Source organism: Littorina saxatilis, linkage group LG2 (assembly GCF_037325665.1).
Source record: "Littorina saxatilis isolate snail1 linkage group LG2, US_GU_Lsax_2.0, whole genome shotgun sequence".
NCBI classification, from domain to species: Eukaryota; Metazoa; Mollusca; class Gastropoda; order Littorinimorpha; family Littorinidae; genus Littorina; species Littorina saxatilis.
This window is the reverse complement of record NC_090246.1, coordinates 38570479-38592979: the sequence shown is the minus strand read 5'-3', so window position 1 is coordinate 38592979 and position 22501 is coordinate 38570479. Positions and strand designations below refer to the sequence as shown.

At 41.5% G+C, this 22501-nt stretch overlaps 1 protein-coding gene across 1 annotated transcript in view; it reads left to right on the top strand.

Moving 5' to 3' along the window:
• The first annotated feature begins 19779 nt into the window (after positions 1-19779).
• Positions 19780-22501, top strand: part of LOC138958942 (uncharacterized) — a 75471-nt gene continuing 72749 nt past the window's right edge. The window contains exon 1 of the mRNA XM_070330286.1: positions 19780-21884. Within this exon, the coding sequence (XP_070186387.1) occupies positions 21818-21884 (67 nt within the window). The 5' untranslated portion in view covers positions 19780-21817. The remainder of the gene's footprint in view (positions 21885-22501) is intronic.

Sequence of the window (22501 nt, the reverse complement as noted above, 5' to 3'; positions counted from 1 at the left end):
TTCAAAACTGGAACACTTCTGTTTGGAGTGAAGGCAAAGGGAATGGAGCTTACACGAGGGAATGCTTCCTTACACGGAAATATATTCCAAAGTACTTACCTTCTCAATGCGTGCATGTTCGGGTTTGCGTGTGTACGTGTCTGCGCGTGCGTGCATTTGTGCACCGGTGTCTGTCTGTGTGCGTGCGCGAAAGGGGTGGATCGTCGCTTTGCTTTGCTGGCTACTTATGCATACATTCCAAAGAATGGACCGGTGTGTGTGTACTTGGGCATTAACGTGTGCTCGTTTGCTTGAGAAAGCCGGGCAGTAGTAAATAAGGTCTCCAATCGTGTCGCGAATGATCTCTCATATCCATCAGCTAAAATAACCAGTATTGGTACAAGCCAGGTAAAGCTGTACAGCAACTTTCTTTGTTTTACACGAGCAACTAAGACTCCTGTTAATTTTATAAAATTTAATTTGTTTTAACTTTTTAATTTCTTTTTTATCTTTGTTTGTTTGTTGCTGTTTTTGCTTCATTGTCTAAGTCTGGAAACTACTGAAAGACGATAAGGTATATTTTTTAATAAAACATGCTTTCTATGATTATTAGATCTCAAAGCTTGTCAGTCCTACATTCTTCATTTGAGCGTTGTGTGTATTTTTTAAATAAATAATCTAATACTGCAGGGGCTCGCATCCGTGAGAGGTGGCATAAGACAAAAATGTCCTGGAGAATGCAAAAGTGATAGGACATTTGTCCTGAACAAAAATAAATCAATAGGAAATTTTTTTCGCAACAAAACGTAAATTGAAACGTTAAAAAACGCGAATGGGGGCAACTGTCAACCGGTTTGGAGCATTCAGAGTTGCGACCCTTGGAAGCTCTTCTCTACATTAAGTCTCCCCAAGTCTTGTCTGCTTGTAGAGACACATCGCTTCGCAAAACATCGATAAAATAGCAAATCAAACCACTGTAAATTGGAAAGTACTGACAATGTCCGGATCAAATGACAATGACCACTTTGTGACAAAAACAATAGGACATATGTCCTCTTGCATGAAAAATGTATAGGACATTTGGAAAAAATATCTGTGTATGTCCGATGTCCGACGTGTATGTGAGCCCCTGATACTGTGAATCTTTGGTAACCCAAAACACACGCACATCCTTCTCTCTCTCTCTCTCTCTCTCTCTCTCTCTCTCTCTCTCTCTCTCTCTCTCTCTCTCTCTCTCTCTCTCTCTCTCTCTCTCTCTCTCTCTCTCTGTTCTTTGTATGCATTGTTTCTATTAACATTTTGTAGGAATTTGCTAGCTTGCAGGCTAATTTTTCAGTTGTTTATTTGCTTGTTTTTTTTAATTATTAGTTTGCTTATTGGTTTGTTTGTTTATTCGTCCGTTCTTTAACTTATCATTTATCAGAATTTTGTTTTGAATGTAAGGATAGGTTGTAAGAAAAAGCGTTGCCTTAGACATCGTGCCTTGTCTGTAGTTCCTTCACTTTCTCTCTCTATCTCTTAGTAACAAATGAAATAATTACAAACATTAACATTCATAATTATATGCACATTCACGCGCCTTCCTGTGGGCATGTATAGCAATACTTTTCCAAAAATATAATGCCTTTTTTTTCCTAGGATAAAAGAAAGAAATTGCCTAATATTTCTCATATCCGGAGTCTTCGGCAAGCCTTCTAGAAGAAGTAGGCTTTTCTCTTAATCACTTTATGACGTCATCCAATAGTCATATCAGTTACAGGAGGAACTTTTTGGCGGGCGAACGTAGTACAGTTTGGTTCGGTTTTATAGACGGAGTCGCTTGAATAGAATACGAAATAAAAAATGTGGACTCTAAGAGCTGGCCGTAATCAGGCTGAATTGATTGTTTTCTGTTGTTCACCACGGAAGTCGCCATCGTTTATGGGGCAGGTAACTCCCGTAAACCCTCCATCAGAGTGAAGTCCCTTTTGTTTGTCATTATTTTTTCGTCTGTTCAGGAAAGCAGAAGCGGTCTGACTAAGTACTACGCGACCGCACGCGTCCGCACGCGGACTTGCACTACCTTGCGCTACCAAACTTAAGCATGTACATGTACTATTTTTTTTATTTTTTATATATATATGGTATCTCCACAACATTATCTGACTTTATACCAACTTTTAAGTCACAGAAATAAAAAATAAGGGAGTTATGATGTATTTTGCGACGAGCTATCAAGCGAAAGTGAAAGCATCGCGCGTGGTTCAGCGTCCGACCATGTTCGTATTGATCTAAGAACGCAGGCTCAACCTCAAAATAAAGAATGCTCATGTAATATTTTTATATATCTAGAATCTTCACAACATTATCATACTTTGTACCGTGTTTTAAGTCACAGAAATAAAAAAATAAGGAAGTTATGATGCATTTTCGAAGAGCTAGCGAGCAAAAGTGCAAGCATCGGATATCTGCGTCCGACCATGTTCGCATTGTATTTAGAATCCCACGACCATACATTAAAGTACGGTCGTTTAATAATTATTCTTATATATCTAGTATCTTCAGGACATCATCTGCCTTTACACCGAGTTTTAAGTCACAGAAATAATAAAAATAAGGGAGTTATGATGCATTTTGTAAGATCTAGCGAGGATGATGATAATGATGATGAAAATTATGATACTGATGATTATGATAATGATGATGATGATCGAATGAATGGAGCAAAAGAGAGCGATAACTAGAAAAATGAACACAGGAATAAAGTTTGCCATGCCAGTATTCTGCTGTCCAGTGTCGCCATGTCATATGTTGTGTCCGTGAGTGAAAGTCCAGAAGGAGTCCGTAACACATCAACAAGAGAAACAAAAGATCTTTTTTCCCGAACCCCTTCCGAGTCTACACATATAAGCCACATTCTTGAGCAGGTAAACGTAAGCCTCCATTTGTTACCGGTTGCAGTTGGTATAAATTCAGCAACTTGACTCTGAAATTGCACGGGCCAATTTAGGAATGCTGCACCCACACCCCTCTCCTTTACCTTTACGCAGAATAGACGCATCGCCTGCAGACAGAACGTAGCTCAGCATTGTCAGCCAGAACAGTGAGAGAAAGAGAAAGACAATGAAACCTACGACAGGAAGAAGGGATACCAAGTTACATCATGAATGGCTTAATGGACATTCGGGAGAAACGGTAACACAATAGTCACTCTGCCTCAGACACAGAGAGGGGGAGAGAAAATAGAAACAATGGACGATACCATCTATGGCCTGAAAACCCAAGACTGGCCCGCAGGATTGGCAGTTCCATTCCAATACAGGGGCGGACGAGGGGGGGGGGGGGGGGCACAGGGGGCACGTGCCCCCCCCCCCGAAAAAAAAAGAAGAAAAACAAAAGATTTTTCTATGCTGATTCTATGACCATTTCTAAGTTCAAATGGCACCAGATGGCACCATTTTGCTTCTTTGGGCAAACATTTTTTTCCGGGGGGGCATGCCCCCGGACCCCCCTAGCAAATTCGGGCGCTTCGCGCCCATCACATTCACTTTCAATTCAAAGTGCCCCCCCCCTTACAAAGCAACTGATCCGCCCCTGCAATAGCTACGAACTTTCTGAGCTTATCCATTTCTTCCAGTCGCTGAGATTTTAGCTCTACTGACTTAGATGAAGCACTAGCAGAGATTGTAGATTCTACAATTGCAGGCACTAGACACGCCTCGGGGTTGCATTAATTGTTAATGACAAACGACACCGATTACACAAACCAAGACGTCTATTCTCGACCCTCTCTCCAAAACTGAGAGCTCTGACGCCAAAAGCGAAAACAAAGTTCAAGAAGACGTCTTAAATCGATAAATAACGTCATTTAAAAATTATGTCACTTATATAACATGTGTCCCCAGGACAAAGAATTTCGAGAACTCAGTTTGTCTCGATTACTTGGCCATACCAACAGCAGAAAATCACGTGTAAGGCCACCGCTAGGCTGTGCATGTATTGGTGTCGTATCTTATTGAAGATACATACACTGAGCACAAAAAGTTAAGGATAATTTTGGGAGCATCTCGTTACTCCCCCGTATCGTTACTCCCCCGGCTCGTTACTCCCCCGGCTCGTTACTCCCCCGGCGTGTTACTAACCCCAACCCTAACCCTAACCATAAGGGTGAGTAACGAGCCGGGGGAGTAACGAGCCGGGGGAGTAACGAGCTGATCCCTTTTTTCAGTGGTATAGCCCAGATGTTAAACAGCAGTTTTTTGGTCAGAAATATACGTGTATTTGAAGATCAGTCTTTCTTCTGCTCAAAAATGTGTTTCTGGAATCTGAGTAATATTTGGGTATGACGTCAGAGGTCCGTGACCACGCCTACCCTCAAAAATGGCGTTTTTTGACGGCATGATTCACTTTCAACCGTCGAAACAGTGACTTTAACTGAATGATATTTTACATTTTTTACATCCGAAAGTTTATTTGGTGTCTTACCTAACAGTTCATACACATTTCGTTCAAATCCGTCGCGCGTGTAAAAGAGAGCGACCACAATCCTGAAAAACGGCAAATAATCCAGGGTTTTTGTGGTGTTTTTGCTGGGTAGCTGCAGTTGATATGCAATAAATCTAAAACTACAAATAACAGCCTCTCCACATTTCACAGAACGATGACAAAGACCCTCATCTGGATTCGCGTTAGTACTTGGAGCAAACAGAACCCGAGAATGGACGTTGTAACGGTTTTCCGTTAAAAATTTGCAAACGTTCGTAACGTCCTAGAAACAAATGTGACATGCACGCAACTGTGTACACTTTGCAAGAAATGGTGTCATTACATGTGTGCCAAGTTTCAGAAACATTCTTTCATGGGCTCAAAAGATAGAGCGTCATGACTTTGAAGAAATAAAAAGTAAAATCTCACTCCACTGCTCTGTTCTATTTTTAGACGATGACGTCTGCAAAACTCATAAGTGAAGGTAGCTGAGTGATCAGGACACACACTTTCCACTATCAAGGTTAATTGCACAAAGCTCAGCGATTGAAACCTTTTTCCTTTATATAAGATCAGCTGTTAGGTGTGTTGTTTTTGAAATTTGTCTTTGGCACGGTGTTCTGGTGTGCAAGCGCGTGAGTTTATGCATCTGTCTGTCTGTGACTACGTGTGTGTTTGTATACATGTGTGCATATTGATAATACAAAAAAAATCCGAAGACCTCCAAATAATTATACTTTTTGAGTTTGTGTGACTGTTCCCGTAGCTTGATGTTCACGGTTTACGAATTAAGGGACAACCAAAAAGGCGTTCTCTTTGTGTCATACCGGACAGATAACGGTTCTCTGTATAGTAGGCCGTTATGACCTCGAGACAATGCTCTTACAGACTCTTAAAAACTTGGCGACGTCCATCTCCACAGTTCTATTTCGTAGCATTCCAACTGTCCGATTCGTCACAGCAAATGCCAGATTGTGTCTCGCCACTATCAAGACGACGATGAGAAAAACCCAGTGTTGCCTCTATCTGACGTCATATTTTTTGGAATTATATGACGTCATGTCTGCATTCTTCTGTCTTTTTGATTCTTTGTCTTCTTTACTTCTTTCTTATACAGCACAGCTGTGTTCAAAACACGTGAACAGTTCTTTTCTGCAACTGCCACTGAGCAAGTTGTTCGCATCATCCGTGAAGGCTAAACGCATCCTATCGGAGAACGAGAAACAAAATTATATAAAAAGTCCTTTAAAAAAGTTGCGCGAAAGATACTGGAGAGTATTTTTCACCTCTTTTCAAACGATCATAACTTTTGAGCCCGTGAAAGAATGTTTCTGAAACATGGCACACATGTAGGCTAATGGCACCATTCTTTGCAAAGTGTACACAGTTGCGTGCATGTCACATTTGTTTCTAGGACGTTACGAACGTTTGCAAATTTTTAACGGAAAACCGTTACAACGTCCATTCTCGGGTTCTGTTTGCTCCAAGTACTAACGCGAATCCAGATGAGGGTCTTTGTCATCGTTCTGTGAAATTTGGAGAGGCGTTATTTGTAGTTTTAGATTTATTGCATATCAACTGCAGCTACCCAGCAAAAACACCACAAAAACCCTGGATTTTTTGCCGTTTTTCAGGATTGCCGTTTTTCAGGTATGTCTTCAAGTGGAAGAAGGCTTTTGTTCCATGTGAACGCCCGGACACATCTGAATGGTGATTTGCATGATTGTTTACACGGGAAGGAAGGTACCATTAATGGAAATTGGGGTACGCAAAAAAGGAGGACAGAACAATGTAGTTTTGAGACGAGTATTTGGCTTTGCCTTAGCCGCTAGGGTCGGTGTAACTTACACTTCTTCGTATTTGTCTGCCTTGAAGGTGAGGACAGATGTTCAGAACAGCGCGGTGCAGTTTCCTGGAATGAGGGTGCAGAGTTCGGTACCGAACTGTAGGTTCTTAAGTTGCAGACAGACGCCTTCTTGGAGCTGTACCGTCTCTAAGCTCTGGTTTTGTTTGTGGAGAGCTACTTAGTTTAATCAGTAGACAGCATTATTTGAACGGCTCTGTAGCTGTACCTTAATTACCAGAGTATGAGGTAACGCAGGTCTGTTCCCGTGATGGACAGAGACATGCCAGTTGAAAAAGGGTTGCACGTTTTGGTCTCGCCGAGACATAAGAAGTCTGGCGAACTTGGGTGTCCGTTTCACTGTCTCTCTCTTTCACTGCCACCCTATCTCACTCAATTCTGGTTTCGTATTACCTGAGCAATCTCGTTCTTATGTCTGTAAAGCTTTATAAGGCCACCCTCTCTCACTCAAATCTGGTTTCGTAGTCTCAGAGCAATCTGGTACATGTACTATTGTCTCTAAACCTTGATAAACCACCCACTCTCACTTAATTCTGGTTTCGTAGTCCCAGAGCAATCTGGTTTTGATGTCTGTAAACCTTGATAAGGCCAACCTCTCTCAAGAAGTATAAGTGTCTTCGTCCATTGTCAATATCATCGAAGTCTAAGCCCGACATCGTCACCGAAATCCATTCGCAATTCTTAGTACATATTGCGACACCCATAGCAGCTGTAAAACGTATTTTGCAAGATAAAGACTTCTATCTGATTGATCCGAACCAGGTTGTTGACCTGTTTATCGACATATTTATCCTGAAAATATAGACTGTTTATGCATGATAATTACCTGTTTATGCAATCTGAGTATCCGTAGCATCATGTTTATTTTGTAATTTGCGTTGCTAGTGATTTGAATTTTACAGCGAGAACGGCTGCTTTGAACAAACACATGTTCTTTGTGTAGTTTCCGAGATGCATGATAGTTCAAGAGATGGTTATAGTCTATAGATATGATTCAAACCACACGCTCGTCGTTGTCGAGTCAAAAACATGCTTCCCCCCTTCGCTCCACCTCCCTCCTCCTCTTCCCGCACCTCCCCCCACACAGAACACATACGCACACACGCACGCAGGTACGAACACTCACACTTACATACAAACGCCCGCGCACAAATGAACGCACTCGCGCATTGACACAAACACACAAACTCACACACAAACACACACACACACACACACACACACACACACACACACACACACACACACACACACACACAAACACACACTAACACTAACACATTCACACAACACACACACACACACACACACACACACACACACACACACACACACACACACACGCGCGCACGCACACACACACACGCGCACGCACGCACGAACGCAAGCACACACATACACGCACGCACGCACGCAACCCCCTGCTACCCACGGCCACATACACACACCCTCCCCTACTTTGCCATCATGGTAGTGAAACAAAAGGGCAGCAAACAGCACATCCGCGTACTGTGTAGAAACATGCATATTTAATTTAATGCCAGACATTTCGAAACTTCATTTTTTGTCGGAATTTAATTGACACCCAATAAATTCTCTATAAAATTGATTAATGCAGCGTTTTATATTGCTTTGCTGAGAGCGACGTTTTTGTGTGTTTTGTTGTTGCTATCTGCAGTGCATCATTGGATGTCGAATGCTAAATTGAAATATCTGTGATTCCTGACTTGCTCATTTAATTTGTGATATCTATAATTTTGGGTGGATTAAAGCCAGGAAAACCATCTTATAAGGAAAAGGAAATGTATGAATGGGTGTAAGGGGTCATAACTGGTGACACACTGAGATACAGTCAGCACTATAGCTCATTTGATACCTTCTTGTACTTTAAACTATTCCTCTTCATTTAAAAAACCCAACTATGCGTGTTTTGCTCTGTATTCCTCTCAAAATCAACTCAAGACAATCTGACCACTATGATTTTGCGAGTTAAATAATTATTGCGGCTTTGATGCTAATTGGTTTTTTCATAATGGCTACAAACAAACAGCAGTTACACTCCTCGGCAAGGCCTCACAGCCGGCTACACCACTATTTTTCAACAGTAAATTTCTTTCCAACGCACATTTCACACGTGAAAACGATGGGTGTCCTCTGAACTTGACGCTGTTACCTAGCTGGTGACCAAGTAGTGTGTGAGGCTTGGCAGAGGGAAGGGTTTGCCATATGCAATTAAGAAGTCTTTATGAATACCGAATTAATATGCCTTTACGAAAAATGAGTAAGGTAAATGGTCGAAGTTAGCGGATCATGAAAAATGCGAGCTTTAGCGAGCTTTTTCATGACCGCGAACTGAGACCATTATTTTTTATAATCACTGAGACGAGGTGTGTAACCTCTTTATTCCTCCTTTCTTCAGTTATTCAAAGAAAAGAGGAGTTTTTTTGCGAAAGTTTGATCGAATCCTATTCACTCAACCAGTCAACCTGCGCAGGCGATCGATTAATGCGCGGTTGTATAGTTCCGTGCAAATCATTCCATTCTGTTAACACTTCTTGTCAGTTTTCCTTTTTTGGACTAAAATCAAGTACACAGATATGCTGTTATTCTGCTGTGGCGGCAAATGCAGATATTGTGTGTTCTGTATATGTTTTGGTATCGCTTAGGATAATGTTCTTTCGTCAAATGGGACTAGCAGACGAACTTTTGCACCCGTGTTCCAACGTTAAAAACTGTATGAAGTTCAGTTTTCTGGGGAAAATAGTGTATGAAACCGCTTTATGTTGTTTAAATTGATGAGATGTGTGCATTTGGTTGCGTGTGATCTGTTTATTAAATGAAATATTGTTGAAAACTGACCGTCGGATTGCAGTCTGTTGTCGAAGAAACTGAGTGAAAAGAAATTTGAAAGGGGAACTACTCTTGTCGCTAGACAAAGTATGAGAGTTACTTGCCTTGGGAATTTGCTTGTGATGAACGTTTGTGCACAGCAGACCTAGATTCAGAAAACAACCAAACTCATGGATTTTATATGGAGATTCATGTGTTCAAGCCTGTAGTTGTTAATTTAAATGCGGTATGTTTGTATTGTTTGCTCCAGAGATGTATACTTCGTACATTAGAGCGTTCGGAATTTTTCAGTCGCAAAAGTAGTACCGACGCAGAACAGCTTCTCAACCCATTGCGCTATCGAGGATTCAGGCTGTTGCTGGGTCGTTATTTGTTTGGTTGCTGGGTGTTTATCGAATAATAACTAGCTCTACAAGTTTACAGAGGTAAAGAAGCAGAGGGGGGAATAAAACATATTTATATGTTTTTGGAATGAGAAAATGATGGAGAATAAGATGAACGTAAATTTGGATCGTTTTATTAAAAAAATATTTTTTTTACAATTTTCAGATTTTTAATGACCAAAGTCATTAATTAATTTTTAAGCCACCAAGCTGAAATGCAATACCGAAGTCCGGGCTTCGTCGGAGATTACTTGACCAAAATTTCAACCAATTTGGTTGAAAAATGAGAGCGTGACAGTGCCGCCTCAACTTTCACGAAAAGCCGGATATGACGTCATCAAAGACATTTATCAAAAAAATGAAAACAACGTCTGAGGATATCATACCGAGGAACTATCATGTCAAATTTCATAAAGATCGGTCCAGTAGTTTAGTCTGAATCGCTCTACACGCACGCACACACTCACATACACACATACACCACGACCCTCGTTTCGATTCCCCCTCTATGTTAAAACATTTAGTCAAAACTTGACTAAATGTAAAAAGAAGAGTTTTATTCAACCATGACCTATATTGTAAGATGAAAGATGGCAGAAAATGGAATTTGTAAAATGCCCCTTTAACCATTCATGACCTTCTTCTTCTTCTTCTTCGGCGTTCCAGGATTTTTGGCCTCAGGTCAGACTTCAAGTTTTGTAGCTTGAATAAAGCTGGTGGTCAGGATCAGGGAGTCTTTGGTGCCCCAGAGTTGCTCCTGCAGTGTGGCACCTTGGGGCCAGTGATCTGTTCTGGCTTCCTGGTGGAGCGGGCAGGTCTGCAGGATGTGCTCCGGGGTCTGTGGGCCTGTTTCGCACGGGCAGTTCGGTGTGTGCGACAGACCAAGGCGGTGCACGCAGTCGACAGTGTCCAGTCCGTAGGCGGAAGAGGATGGTCTGCTGATGGCGCTGTAGGTTGGGCATCTGATCATCAGATGGCAGGCTGTGTTGGGCATTCCAGGTGGTTTTGTAGTGTCTTTTCACCAGGGTTTTGACTTCACTGTAAGAGACTGTTGGTCTTGTCTGCTCCAGATGGCTGCCAGTCTTGGCCAGTCTGTCCGCTTCCTCGTTCCCTGAGAGGCCACAGTGAGCAGGGATCCACTGGACAGCGATGTTTGTGCTCTGGGAGAGAGTACAAAGAAGACGCTGGGTGTCTCGTTCCAGCTGCTCTTTGGGCGACTGCAGGCTTTGGACGGCGGATCTGCAGTCAGTCAGGAACAAATCCGCTTTATATTGGCATGGATTCTAACTCGAACACCGTCAAGAACAATAGGCTTTAAGGCACAGTCAAGTCCTTCAAGTGCCAACAAAATTCGGCTCACCATCTCGACCTTGCCCTGGCTTTTATAAGGGATAAGACCATCCCTCCAGTTGGACACATACCAAAAATGAATACCCTCACTGCTTCCTGTGTAGAGTGTGTGTTTTGCTGTTGTTGTTTGTTAATGAAGTCATTTCACCGATTGACACTATTGTCAGTTAAGAACAAAATTCATCCAACGATTTCTACTCTGCACAGAAAGCTCTCAGGCAGTTGACCTTTCGTAAGTGTCCAAGTGGAGGATGGTTCTGTGTTTCACGTGAAAGCCTGGCCAGCTCTGTGACGTTGAGCACGAATCGTTTCTACGGGAAAGACAGTGCCTTTAACTATCCATGCCCTTGTTGGCATGGTTCCTTCGTTACTCGGACTCAGCCGTGTACCCAACGCACTGGCGCGCCCACGCCTTAGATCCTGACAGAAACGTGTAGATTGAATTATCGGGGAAAGAGGGAAGACTATATAGACACTGGTGTCCTCGGAGGATATTGCCTGATGAATAACTCATCATTATTAGTGTCCCCTGGTACTGTCTGCCGAGGACACATGCCGCATGGTGTGGAATTCATGGCAGGTTTGCTGCATGCTAAAATGAGTTTATTCTAGGCGTCCGGAGACGCCTAGTAATTGGGATCAAGTAAGCGCTTGCCTATGGACAGGATAACTCTGCGGTTGCCTATGGGACACTGCCACATTTACGTCTTGAGTTACTGCCCTTACTTTTTTTTTTTTTGGACAAAATTGTTCAACAAAAACGTCGAAGGTCGAACTGCGCAGGGTCAACCGCAACAAACTCTAACCATTCATACTTTGAAGTATTTGAGTGACTTATATACCGACATTTTTACTTCTTAGTTTTAGCACAGGTGTAGGAAAAAATCATGAACCAAAATGTTATTTATTTTTTAATTTAACATTTGTTTTACAAATGTGACCATGGTCTTTCAAACATACAGTAACATTAAACATTGTTATGTTAAAAAAAAGAAAAAAAGAAAAAAAGCTTTTGTGCACAAATCAGAAAATACATTGTACATTTTACCTACAGGCCAAACAGTGTCCGTGGCGGCAAAGGACCTATATTTTTAGATCAGTCACTGTGGCAATTTGTCAAGAACAGGCGCTTGCATTTGGATGTGTCCACTGATAGTAGGTTTGGTTGTGATCAATCAGAATGATGAGGAATAAAAATGTATGACAGTTTGTTATGATGACATGTAATTCACATATGCTGAAATGTAATATTATACATGATATAATATTATTATGGCTGTTGCCATGACCATGAACCCCAAGAAAGGTTTAATGTTATGTAAAATCAAAATACCAAAATCAAGCACCTATTTATCTGGTCTACGGCGTGTGTGTTCTACTCTCTCTTGGCACACAGCCACAGGTCAAAGCAGAGGTTAACTTGAGTGCGCGTGTACCTAGCGGGTGATTTCTATTTGGGCCTTTTACAGCTGCGCGCTGAGTTATTTCGAGTTACTCCCCTTGGGTACGGGCAAACTCGCTGTCGAAGCCACGCTGCAAACTGAGGAGTAGATTGTGTGTGTGTGTGTGTGTGTGTGAAGTAAAGGGGATGGTTTGCGTCCTGATATTAATCAAGAATATATTTTTCGGGGAACAAAAATGTGATGTATAGCTCCCAACAGTAACAACAACAGCAACAACATTATGAAACAAAAGCAAGACGAAAACGCAGTGAAACACATCAAAACCAACAGCTAACTTCGAGTTTAAGTCACTGCAATAACTTGTCATAATTCCAGACGTTATCTGGTGTTTTGCTCACTGCGACAACTTGTTTAACACAATGTGAATAGCCCTCCGTAATCCCAGCGAAAACGTCCAAAACGCAGACACCAAATCTCGATGTTTTACCGTGTTATGCATAATACTAACATCTCAGGAATTTTATTGCGTTACGGCAGTTTTTCTAATGTGACATGACTCGCATAGGTATAATGCCACACAATTCAGTTGATTAACGTGATTTTTGATGTTATATGCCAAGTTAAAGTGCCAAAACGAGACTTTTCGCCCTGTGGCAGAAGTGGAAAAGTTTTTCGTCTACACCGCGGAGGTAAAACCGACACAGAGGCAGACTACCTACCTGCACACTTCCTGTATAAACTGTGGATAATCGTCAGCGAAGGTGGGGGACATTCTGCTGGAATTTTGCCAGTGTCCGGGGGGGGGGGTTAAGTACTTACATTTCACAACTTAGGCATGTTATTGTTATTGTTAGTATTGTTACTCCTCACTGAAACCAAGTAAAGCAGGCTGTTCACCCTCAATAATGCTTTTACTGTATTAGTACTGTCACAGTATGTTTGCATGCAAATATTAGTAAGCTTCCATGAAATATTGAATATATTATATAATTTATATCCATTTCACAGCACTAGGATGGGATGTCTGGCACTTTGAATCACTAACAGAAGCACTGCCTCTTCCATACCCATCTCCTTTTTGAAAAGAGTATACCTATGGACCAGTGAATGGTTACATTTTAATGATCATATGGGTTGCTCTGATTTTATTCAGGATCAGGTACGTTTGTTTTTTTAACCACACAAACACTTAGACAACAATTATCAGAGTATGAGTTTTTCCGCGTGTTGATTTTTATTTAAATCCAAGTCACAGCTTCTGTTTTATGATGAGTGATGTAGTTTGAAACACTTGGACAACAATTATCAGAGTATGAGTTTTTCCACTTTTTGATTTTCATTTAAATCCAAGTCACAGCTTCTGTTTTATGATGAGTGATGTAGTTTGAAGTGTTGGTATTAAATGTTCACTGACAGTCATTCTGTGCTGGTATTCCCATTTTCACCTGCAGGGTTATGAAATATATGGGGAGAAACTTGGTCAGTAAAATCATCTTCAAGCGTGAACTGAATTACAATGTATTTCGTGAACACACCTTGAGAATGACCCTTGCGTGATTTAAAACTGCCTGCTGTGAATACTGTTGTCATACTATGAACTTTCTTTTGAGAAAAACAAAAAGAATGAAAAGCTTTTAACTAGCTTGTGAATGAGCCTCTTACTTCCATGTGGGGCTATAGCTGCTTTGAACTATTTTTAATGCCTGAAAAGGATAGTGATGGAAATTACTAGTTTAATGTCAGGTGTGACATATACTATTGATTGAACTATTTTTTTTTATTAATCTGCAATTTTGTTACAACCTACTTTGTTTATTTGGTGACAAGCTAGTGGGAGGCACTTTTTAGACTTTTAAAATGTCAGGTATGGGAATTGTTAGCAAAGTTTCACATTTTCTGCAGTTGAATCCATATCTCCACAACAACAAAATGTATGGTCTTATGAACAAAAACACATACTTTCTGTGCTTGTTTGAAGGTAAAGACATATTTCTTTGTGTTTGTTAAAAGAAAAACCTCTTAATTTTGTCTGTTGTGAAGGAAAAGTTTACATGGTTTCGTCACCCAACTTACAAAATTTGTCCCACAAAATGTTAGGTTTTTTTTCTCCACTTTTTTTTCCTTCAGTTGCCATGTCTAAAATGTACACATTACGTAAAATACTCCATGTCAAAATCCAAATGTTTAAGGCAATGTGACAATTATTTTAAAATATCATTACACTATTCCTATAGCTTTGCCCAAATATAATGCAAGTAGGGGAGGTAATTGTTGATCCATATATTCATCTTAACTTTTTACGCATATGGACGTAACTCCTTAACTTGCATTATTTTTGTGCAAGAGGATGCATCTCAAGATAGTTGATATTTTCTTATTCCCAAAAATAACAACAATTCTGTCCAAGCAGATTTGTTTTTAATTTTTATTTACAGAGGACCATTGTCGAATGTATGGTTACTGTTGAATGAACATTTGAAATTGATTGGCTGATTACTGGTTGTTTTTGTTTTGTTTTGTTTTTTTACTACAGTATGAAGTTATTATATCTATTTTCTTTCATCGCAAATAAACATCTTCCTTTCTGCATACGTTTCACACCTCATTCACGTATACAACTAAATTCCATACCAAATCATCTTGCATTTTGTTCACCTCTTTCTACATTTCTCTAAACATTTTTATTTCAGTAGTCAAACACCTTTTCTTCCTATGTGGATGTTCTGTGATCAATGGATGGCGCAGACTAACATGAACATGTGCTAGAAAAATAATGTAAAATGTTTAAATGTAATCTAATGTCAGTTGTGGGCAAACACTTAACCAAAGTTAAAACGTGACCTCAAAAATGGGGTAATATGCAAAAACTTAAAAAATATATCAATATGTGATGTCATGTTAAAGCTGTCTGCAAGCAGATTTCTACACCTTCTCGTGTCATGGCCTATCCGATTCCTTATATCTCAAAGTGTCTTCCACTTAATTTTCAGTCATTTGGCTGCAATCAAAGGAAACAACAAAACCAACGAAAAAGTTTTTATTTTACTGCGTTTTAGTGAAACATGCAGCCAATAAACACATATTCACTTGCAAAATTATACAACAAACTGTATCAATACATGTTTGTCACATTGCATTCCAAAAAAATTATCTACGATACCAAACCTAGAAAATAAACTGTACTTACATGTATGAGCGTCTATCTAACCGCACGTGGGATAACTCTGCAGCAGAGCGTATATTGCACGCTCTGCTCCGCAATGAGTAGTCGAAAATAGTGTTCTTTTCTGTGCGTTTTTTGTAAATAATGCAATAACAGCACACACATTTGCTTGCAGAATTAAACAACAAATTTCACCGATACATGCTAGTCACATTGCATCCAAAAAGAATGATCTACGACTCCAAACTTTGAAAATAAACTGCACTTATATCAGAGACATCTCTGCTTTATACATTAAAATATTCTATCAACCCGTACTTAAGTTTAAGGCCTAAGTACTTAAGCATTTAGGGTCGAAACTACTTCCGCTATATTCGAAAGGGTGTGCTTGCCAGCTTCTTTAACAAAAATATTCATTTTGTCAAAATAACATGGACGCCTGTTCATTTTGAATGAACATTTTTCTTGTGACCCTCTGTGATGGACAATCGATTTCCTTGACCAGTACGGGGAATGTGTGTGTGAATGGGTGCGTGTGGTTGGTCGGCATTATGTGTATGTTCGTGTGTTACGGAAGAAAACTTCTTTTTATATTGAAATCACCAGGTTGGGCTATTTTGATATTATAATCATCAAGTCATTCAAAACCGTGAAGCCTATTTTGTTTATTAAGTACATGTATTGTTATCTGGGGAAGGGGTGAGGGGATGGGGGGGGGGGGGGGGGAGGAGTTGTTCAAGGGGAAATTGCCTTACTATGATGTTGGGGCAAATTGTCCAGTGGGCAGTTTAGGGGCATTTAGCCTTTTACCCCTGTGACAGATAGGACTTATTAAGCGAAACTATCTTGGTAGTCTCTGTAGACTTTACAGCCTGTTAAAACGTGTTGAACCCAACTGTTCTGGTAGTTTTTGTTGCCTGTACAGTCTCTCTCAACTTACTAATCTGTCGGATGTTTAGGCAACCGAAGGACTGGTAGAAAATATGTCAGCGTAACTAGAATATGAATAGGATCGATCGAGCGGTATGTAAGACCGATCAAAAGATCCTTTCGTCTTTTTGACAAAATGGAGTTGCGCCCGCCCCTTGTTATCTGCCATGTTTGACGGCGGCTGAGCGATTGAAAACGAATTCGTCGACGCAAACTTACGTAAACAGGGTTCTTGCGCTGTTCAGACCCAAATTTGAAAGGCCAAAAGGTTTGGAGATAGAGTTAAGGGAGTGGAGTTCGTTTCAAATCGCTTTTTTTTTTAAACACTGTTCAGTTTTAAACTTTCTTCATGTTTATTTCAGCTTGTATCGGGTGACTGTACTTTTTTTTTATGGGAATGAGGATTGTATGATTCTATTCAGCTATAATGTTCACTTTACGACATAAAACCGTTACATATGCCACACCCAAGTTCACGGAACAAGTCCATGGGAAAGTGACAGGGAAAGGGTTCGTTCTTTTCAAGCACGCACGGGCTCTCAAGTTTATTGAATATAATGCGAGAATGACAATTGGACAAAGAATACTTGCTGAATCGGATATAGAAAAAAAGCAATATGAGTAATTTGCATATTTTACTGAGTGCTCAATATTACTTCTATCTGATTCACAAGCTAGAAATTCGTGGAGTACCGGTTTCTGCTTCCTGTACACTTCTACTTCTTTTTCTAAAATGAATTTGTATAAAACTGTTTGTCATTTTCTTCCTTTTGTGTTCTTTTCTTCTTTGTTTTTCTTCTTTTTGTTTTGTTTAATTTCATAACTGACATCTGTTTCTACTTTGATAAACGATGTCTCACCCACATACAGCGGCTAAAAAGGAGATTTCAGTTTGGTATATTCTGAAGTGGAATGTTGCTATTGTCACATTTCTTCAGCGGTGCGCATGATCGCACGGGCTGGACAATTTCTTCGAGTGACTTGTTTACAATGGTCCATAGACCATTTAACCTGGACCGCCAACTAGCTCTCTCTCCGCTCTTTCTCTTTATTACGAGGTAGCGGCCTCTCGCATTTAGGAACCTACGCTTACATGGCCTTTCAGAAATCAGGGGGATGTCATATCCGGTGTCGATTGTAAACATGGACGAAGTTGCCGAGGTAAGTTCTGAAAATGCTAAAATAAACTCGGCTAAAGTGCATATGGAACATGTTTTTCGATGAGTTTTGTTAAGTTTAGTTTGGAGTTTTGGAAAATCCAGTTCATTGTCACCTCCCATTGTCACAAATAACTGGAGCGTGCTTTCTTTTCACTGTCTTCGAATCGCTGGCCTTTCAAACCGGACGCTAAGCGCCCCTGAAAGTCGAGCGTCGTAACCTCGAAGGGTCACGTGACGAGTTGGCGGTCCAGGCTATTTGGTCTATCTTTCTTTATTTGGTGTTTAACGTCGTTTTCAACCGTCCAAGGTAATATCGCGACGGATTTGGTCTATGAATGGTCCAAGGATTCAACACAACTCTGAGAAGACTTATAAGCGAGAACTACTTTCGAGTCTTTACCAAGAACCACAATCCTGTGGAAAAGCGGGGGAGAAGATTTTCGATTGTCGGGGGCGTTTGGCAAGGGAGCGGGGGGTGGGGGGGGGGGGGGGGGGTGTAGTGAGAGGGTTTCTGATGGGAAGTGGGGAATGGGAGGTAGGAGAAGCGGAGGTGATCGATATGCCAATCAATCAATCAATGGCCAGCGGAATGCAGACCAGATCCTCGGCACCGCTAGACTGGTAATGATGGAGGACGACTAGTACACAAAGTGACAAATCTCTGCGCCCAACTGTGAACAACCTGAAGATGAAATTAGAATGGGATATCACTACTGTTGCTTTCAGTTAGCAGTGTGGAATTAAATTAAAAAAAAGTGATAGTAAGAACAAGGTCATAACGGCTTTAATTAATGTTACTTACAATCTTTGGTGTCATTATCAACATCTCGCTGAGAAATGTCAGTCAAAATTAAACTTCTGTCAGTTTTATGTAGCCATAAGTGAAAAGCAAACGTGTAAAATTAAGAATTGACACACTTTATTCTGGATCGATCATTTCCTTGACAAATGTCGATTACCGATCTTGCAAGGGCAAGGACGTACGTCCTAGTTTGAGCGCCAACGGGAAGAGAGAGGTATGAAACCTGACTGTGCATCTGTAACTTTATATTCAAAGTGTCCATTTTATACATCTTTGTATTCTGTCAAATGTTCATTTTTGGTGCTATTACGCCACCATACATCAGACAACGATGGAAGGAAGACCGGGGCAGGGCACGGAAGGCAGAGAGGTATAGAGGCAGCCTACTGTCAGCTCTCAAAGCGAGTGAAAGAGCGAGCTTGAAGCCTGCAGTCTCGCCGCGCCATGGCGACACAACCACACACACACTCACTCTGAATCCTATCGATCTTTTTTCAATCTCATGTCTGTACCCCGCTAGTAACCAGACCCTGCTAGGTCTGCACTGTGCTACTGCATCCATCCAGTTCCCGCTTTCTTGTTGCTGCTTCTCTTCCCGCAGCTAACTTTTCAAGTCTCATCATGTTTGTGTCTTAACCGCGGTTGTGCCGTTTTCCTCTATGGAAAGCCGTTTGGCTCATAACCATTACACGCGTAATAAAAAATAAATACACGCGTAATAAATGATTAATACGCGTGTAATAAATGATTAATGCGCGTGTAATTTATCTTTTTTCTTATGCTATGGAATAGCATAATGATTAAATACACGTGTAATAAATATTTCATACGCGTGTAAGAAATGATTATTACGCGTGTATTAATTATTTCTTACACGCGCATGAAATATTTATTACGCGTGTATTAAATATTTTTTACACGCGCATGAAATGATTATTACGCGTGTATTAATTATTTCTTACACGCGCATAAAATATTTATTACGCGTGTATTAAATATTTCTTACACGCGCATGAAATATTTATTACGCGTGTATTTAATCATTTCGTACACGTGTATGACATTTTTATTCCACGTACATTTAATCATTTCTTACACGCGTATAAACTATTTCCTGCATGTGTATTTAATCATTTCTTACACGTGCATGAAATATTTATTACACGCGTATTTAATCATTTCTTACACGCGCATGAAATAGTTATTACACGCGTATTTAATCATTTCTTACACGCGTAAAAAATGATTATTACACGCGCATTAATCATTTATTACACGCGTATTAATCATTTATTACGCGTGTATTTATTTTTTATTACGCGTGTAATGGTTATGAGCCAAACGGCTTTCCATATTCCTCAGTAATTCGCTGCGCTCAGTAAGAGCGTGTCTCCAGCCTTATTAGTTCTGTCTCTTTTGTTGCAGCCAGTCGGTGCATTCTGAGACAGCGCCGAGCTGAGAGTGATAGACAGCACAGGAAGTGCATGAAACAGCCTCCACGAGCTGCACTAACAGACACGGGCATCGAGAGACACGTCGACAGACACAAAGATAAGATACAGTGATAGATTTAGAACCCAGACACATCTACAGAAACAGAGCCAACCAAGAACAGCGATAGATTCAGAACGGAGACATATCAAAAGACACGGTGCCAAAACACCGTGATAGACACATAACCGAGACACATCGACAGATAATAGGGAACCGAGACACACCGTCAGACACACACACACGAGAGAGAAAAAAAAGAGGCGCACGTGAGACAGGCGAGGACAGCTCAAGTCCTGAACACAGCGTGTGCACGTGAAACTCAGTAGACTAGAGAGCGCTACACGACGACGACTGCACGTCTGACACAGCACGCCTATACCGATTGCTGCATCAGAGTCCTCTTCACCGCCGCTTCTACCCACCCTCTCTATACTTTGCCAGTGACAAGCCAGCGATCACATTCTGGGTGGCTTGACGACATAATAGTCTGCTGTCGTTTTTTTGTCTATCATTTTCCATTAGCTGGCTAAGGGCTGCTGTGGGGAGTGGTGGCTTCATCCTGGAACTTGTCATTGCTCTTCTGGTGTTATCTTGCTTTGGCGGCTTAAAATTCAACACTGGGGGATTGTAAAAAAGGTGTGGAGTGGATTATGAGAGGAGGTCTCCTTTTCCGCGATCTCTTGTGGTGGTATGCGAGTGTGCAAGAGTAGATAATCACCTTGAGTCGTTATTTGTGCCACTGCCTCTTTCTGACAGCGCTTCTGTTCTCCTGGCACTGAGATCGAAACCAGGGAAGCAGGTCTTTCGCTGCGAGTGCGAGCTGCGGTATCGCTTCATTCCTTCGCGTTCAGTGCTACGAAGCAGGTCCTTCGTCGCTGGACTTCATCGTTTCATACCGTGAATCATTTGTGTGCTTGATTCTACCGTACAGTGCCGTGAACCATTGTTTGATTCTATAACACTGTGAACCATTTTGTGCTTGATTCCACAGTTGAATGCTGTGAATCATTTCCCTCGCTCATTGCTAGCTTCCAGTGCTTCCGGGATTGTCCCAGCAAGCAAGCAGCATTAATAGCGAAGGAAGGGATTAAAGAGAGACGGTCTACTTAACGCTCTATCTTTTGTGTTTTCGATTCAATCGATCCAGATTCCTTTGCATCGCAGCTGAGAATCTTGAGCAATCGGGGGAGTTGTGGGGTATAGTACCTGTCTTGGACGGACACAGCCTACCAACCGCAAAGCTCTCTCTGCTGTGTCTTCGATTGAATCGACCCGGATTCCTTGCATTGGTGCCTTGAATCTACAGCAGGGAGGAGAGAGAGTTTTAGGGGAAAGTACCTGTCGTGTGTGGGGGCCAGTGGAACGTCTCCCTGACGCTCTCTGTGTGGGGATTCTTCGATTCCATCGACCCAGATCCCTCGCTTCGCAGCTGGGAATCTTCACCAATGAAGAGAGGGTTTGAAGAGGTAGTACCTGTAATCCGGGACCCGCCGATACCGTTCTCTGTGCTGTGTCTTTGATCCCATCGATCCAAAGTCCTTGATTTGCAGCTGAGAATCCTCAGCACGGAGGACAGTTGCTGGGGAGAGTACCTGTTGTGGGGTGCCTGGAGACGGTCCCCTTGACGCTCTTTGTGCTGTGTCTTCGATTCAACCGACCACGACCCTAAACAGTACAGCTGTGAATCTTCAGCAAGGACAGTTGTTGGGGACAGTACCTGTTGTGGGGTGCATAGAAACGGTCTACTTGGTTCGCTCTCTGTGTTTTTGATTCAGTCGCCCCGGATCATAAACGGCGGAGCTGAGAATATTCACTTTCAAGGGATAGTACCTGTCGTGGAGACCAACGTTGCAGCTATAAATCTCCAGGAAGGAGGACAGTTTGAAGGGATAGTACCTGCCTTTCTGCCTCTGGTGGGAGGAAGTGGAGGGAGTGAGGTGACCCATTGGATGCGCCCCGGGGATCATGCGCCCAGATGACAGCCATGGCAGGGGCCAGTGTTTGTAGTGTCGTCTGCTTCTTCGCCGCCCTCCTTGCCACCGGTAAGTGTGTGTGAGTTATTCTAGACTAGCGTCTCCGGCCACCGTCCGTGAATGCTACTGACACAGTCGGTTGTGGTCGTTGCCATCGTATGACAATGCTTTCATGCTTTTTACTGTGTTTACCTTTGGGAAAGTTTTTAAACTATGAGAAAAAATTTAAGGGTGATGTTCGCAGCTAAAAAAAGTTTGGAAAATGTGGGAGGGATTGGGAAAGTTTGGGAAAATTGCGATGAGTTGGAAAACAATTTCGGCAATTTACGAGGGTCTGGACAAGTTTCTATGCTTTGAGGCGGGCTTTCAAAAATCAAAGTTATTGATATGAAAAGATCTATTGCAACAGTTGTACTTTTAGTGATTGACACAGGGGAAACAGGGTACATACTGTTTGGACAAGGTTGGCAGAAGTTTAAGGAATAAAACCCAGGGAACACGCTTGCTTAGAAAACAACAACAACAACAACAACAACAACAACAACAACAACACAACAACAACACAACAACAACAACAACAACAACAACAAACAAACACACCAAATATATATAAGCAACGACGGGACACATGCGCCACGGAGCTATTCTTTTGCGCACCGACTTTGCATGTCAGAGCAACCTTTTGT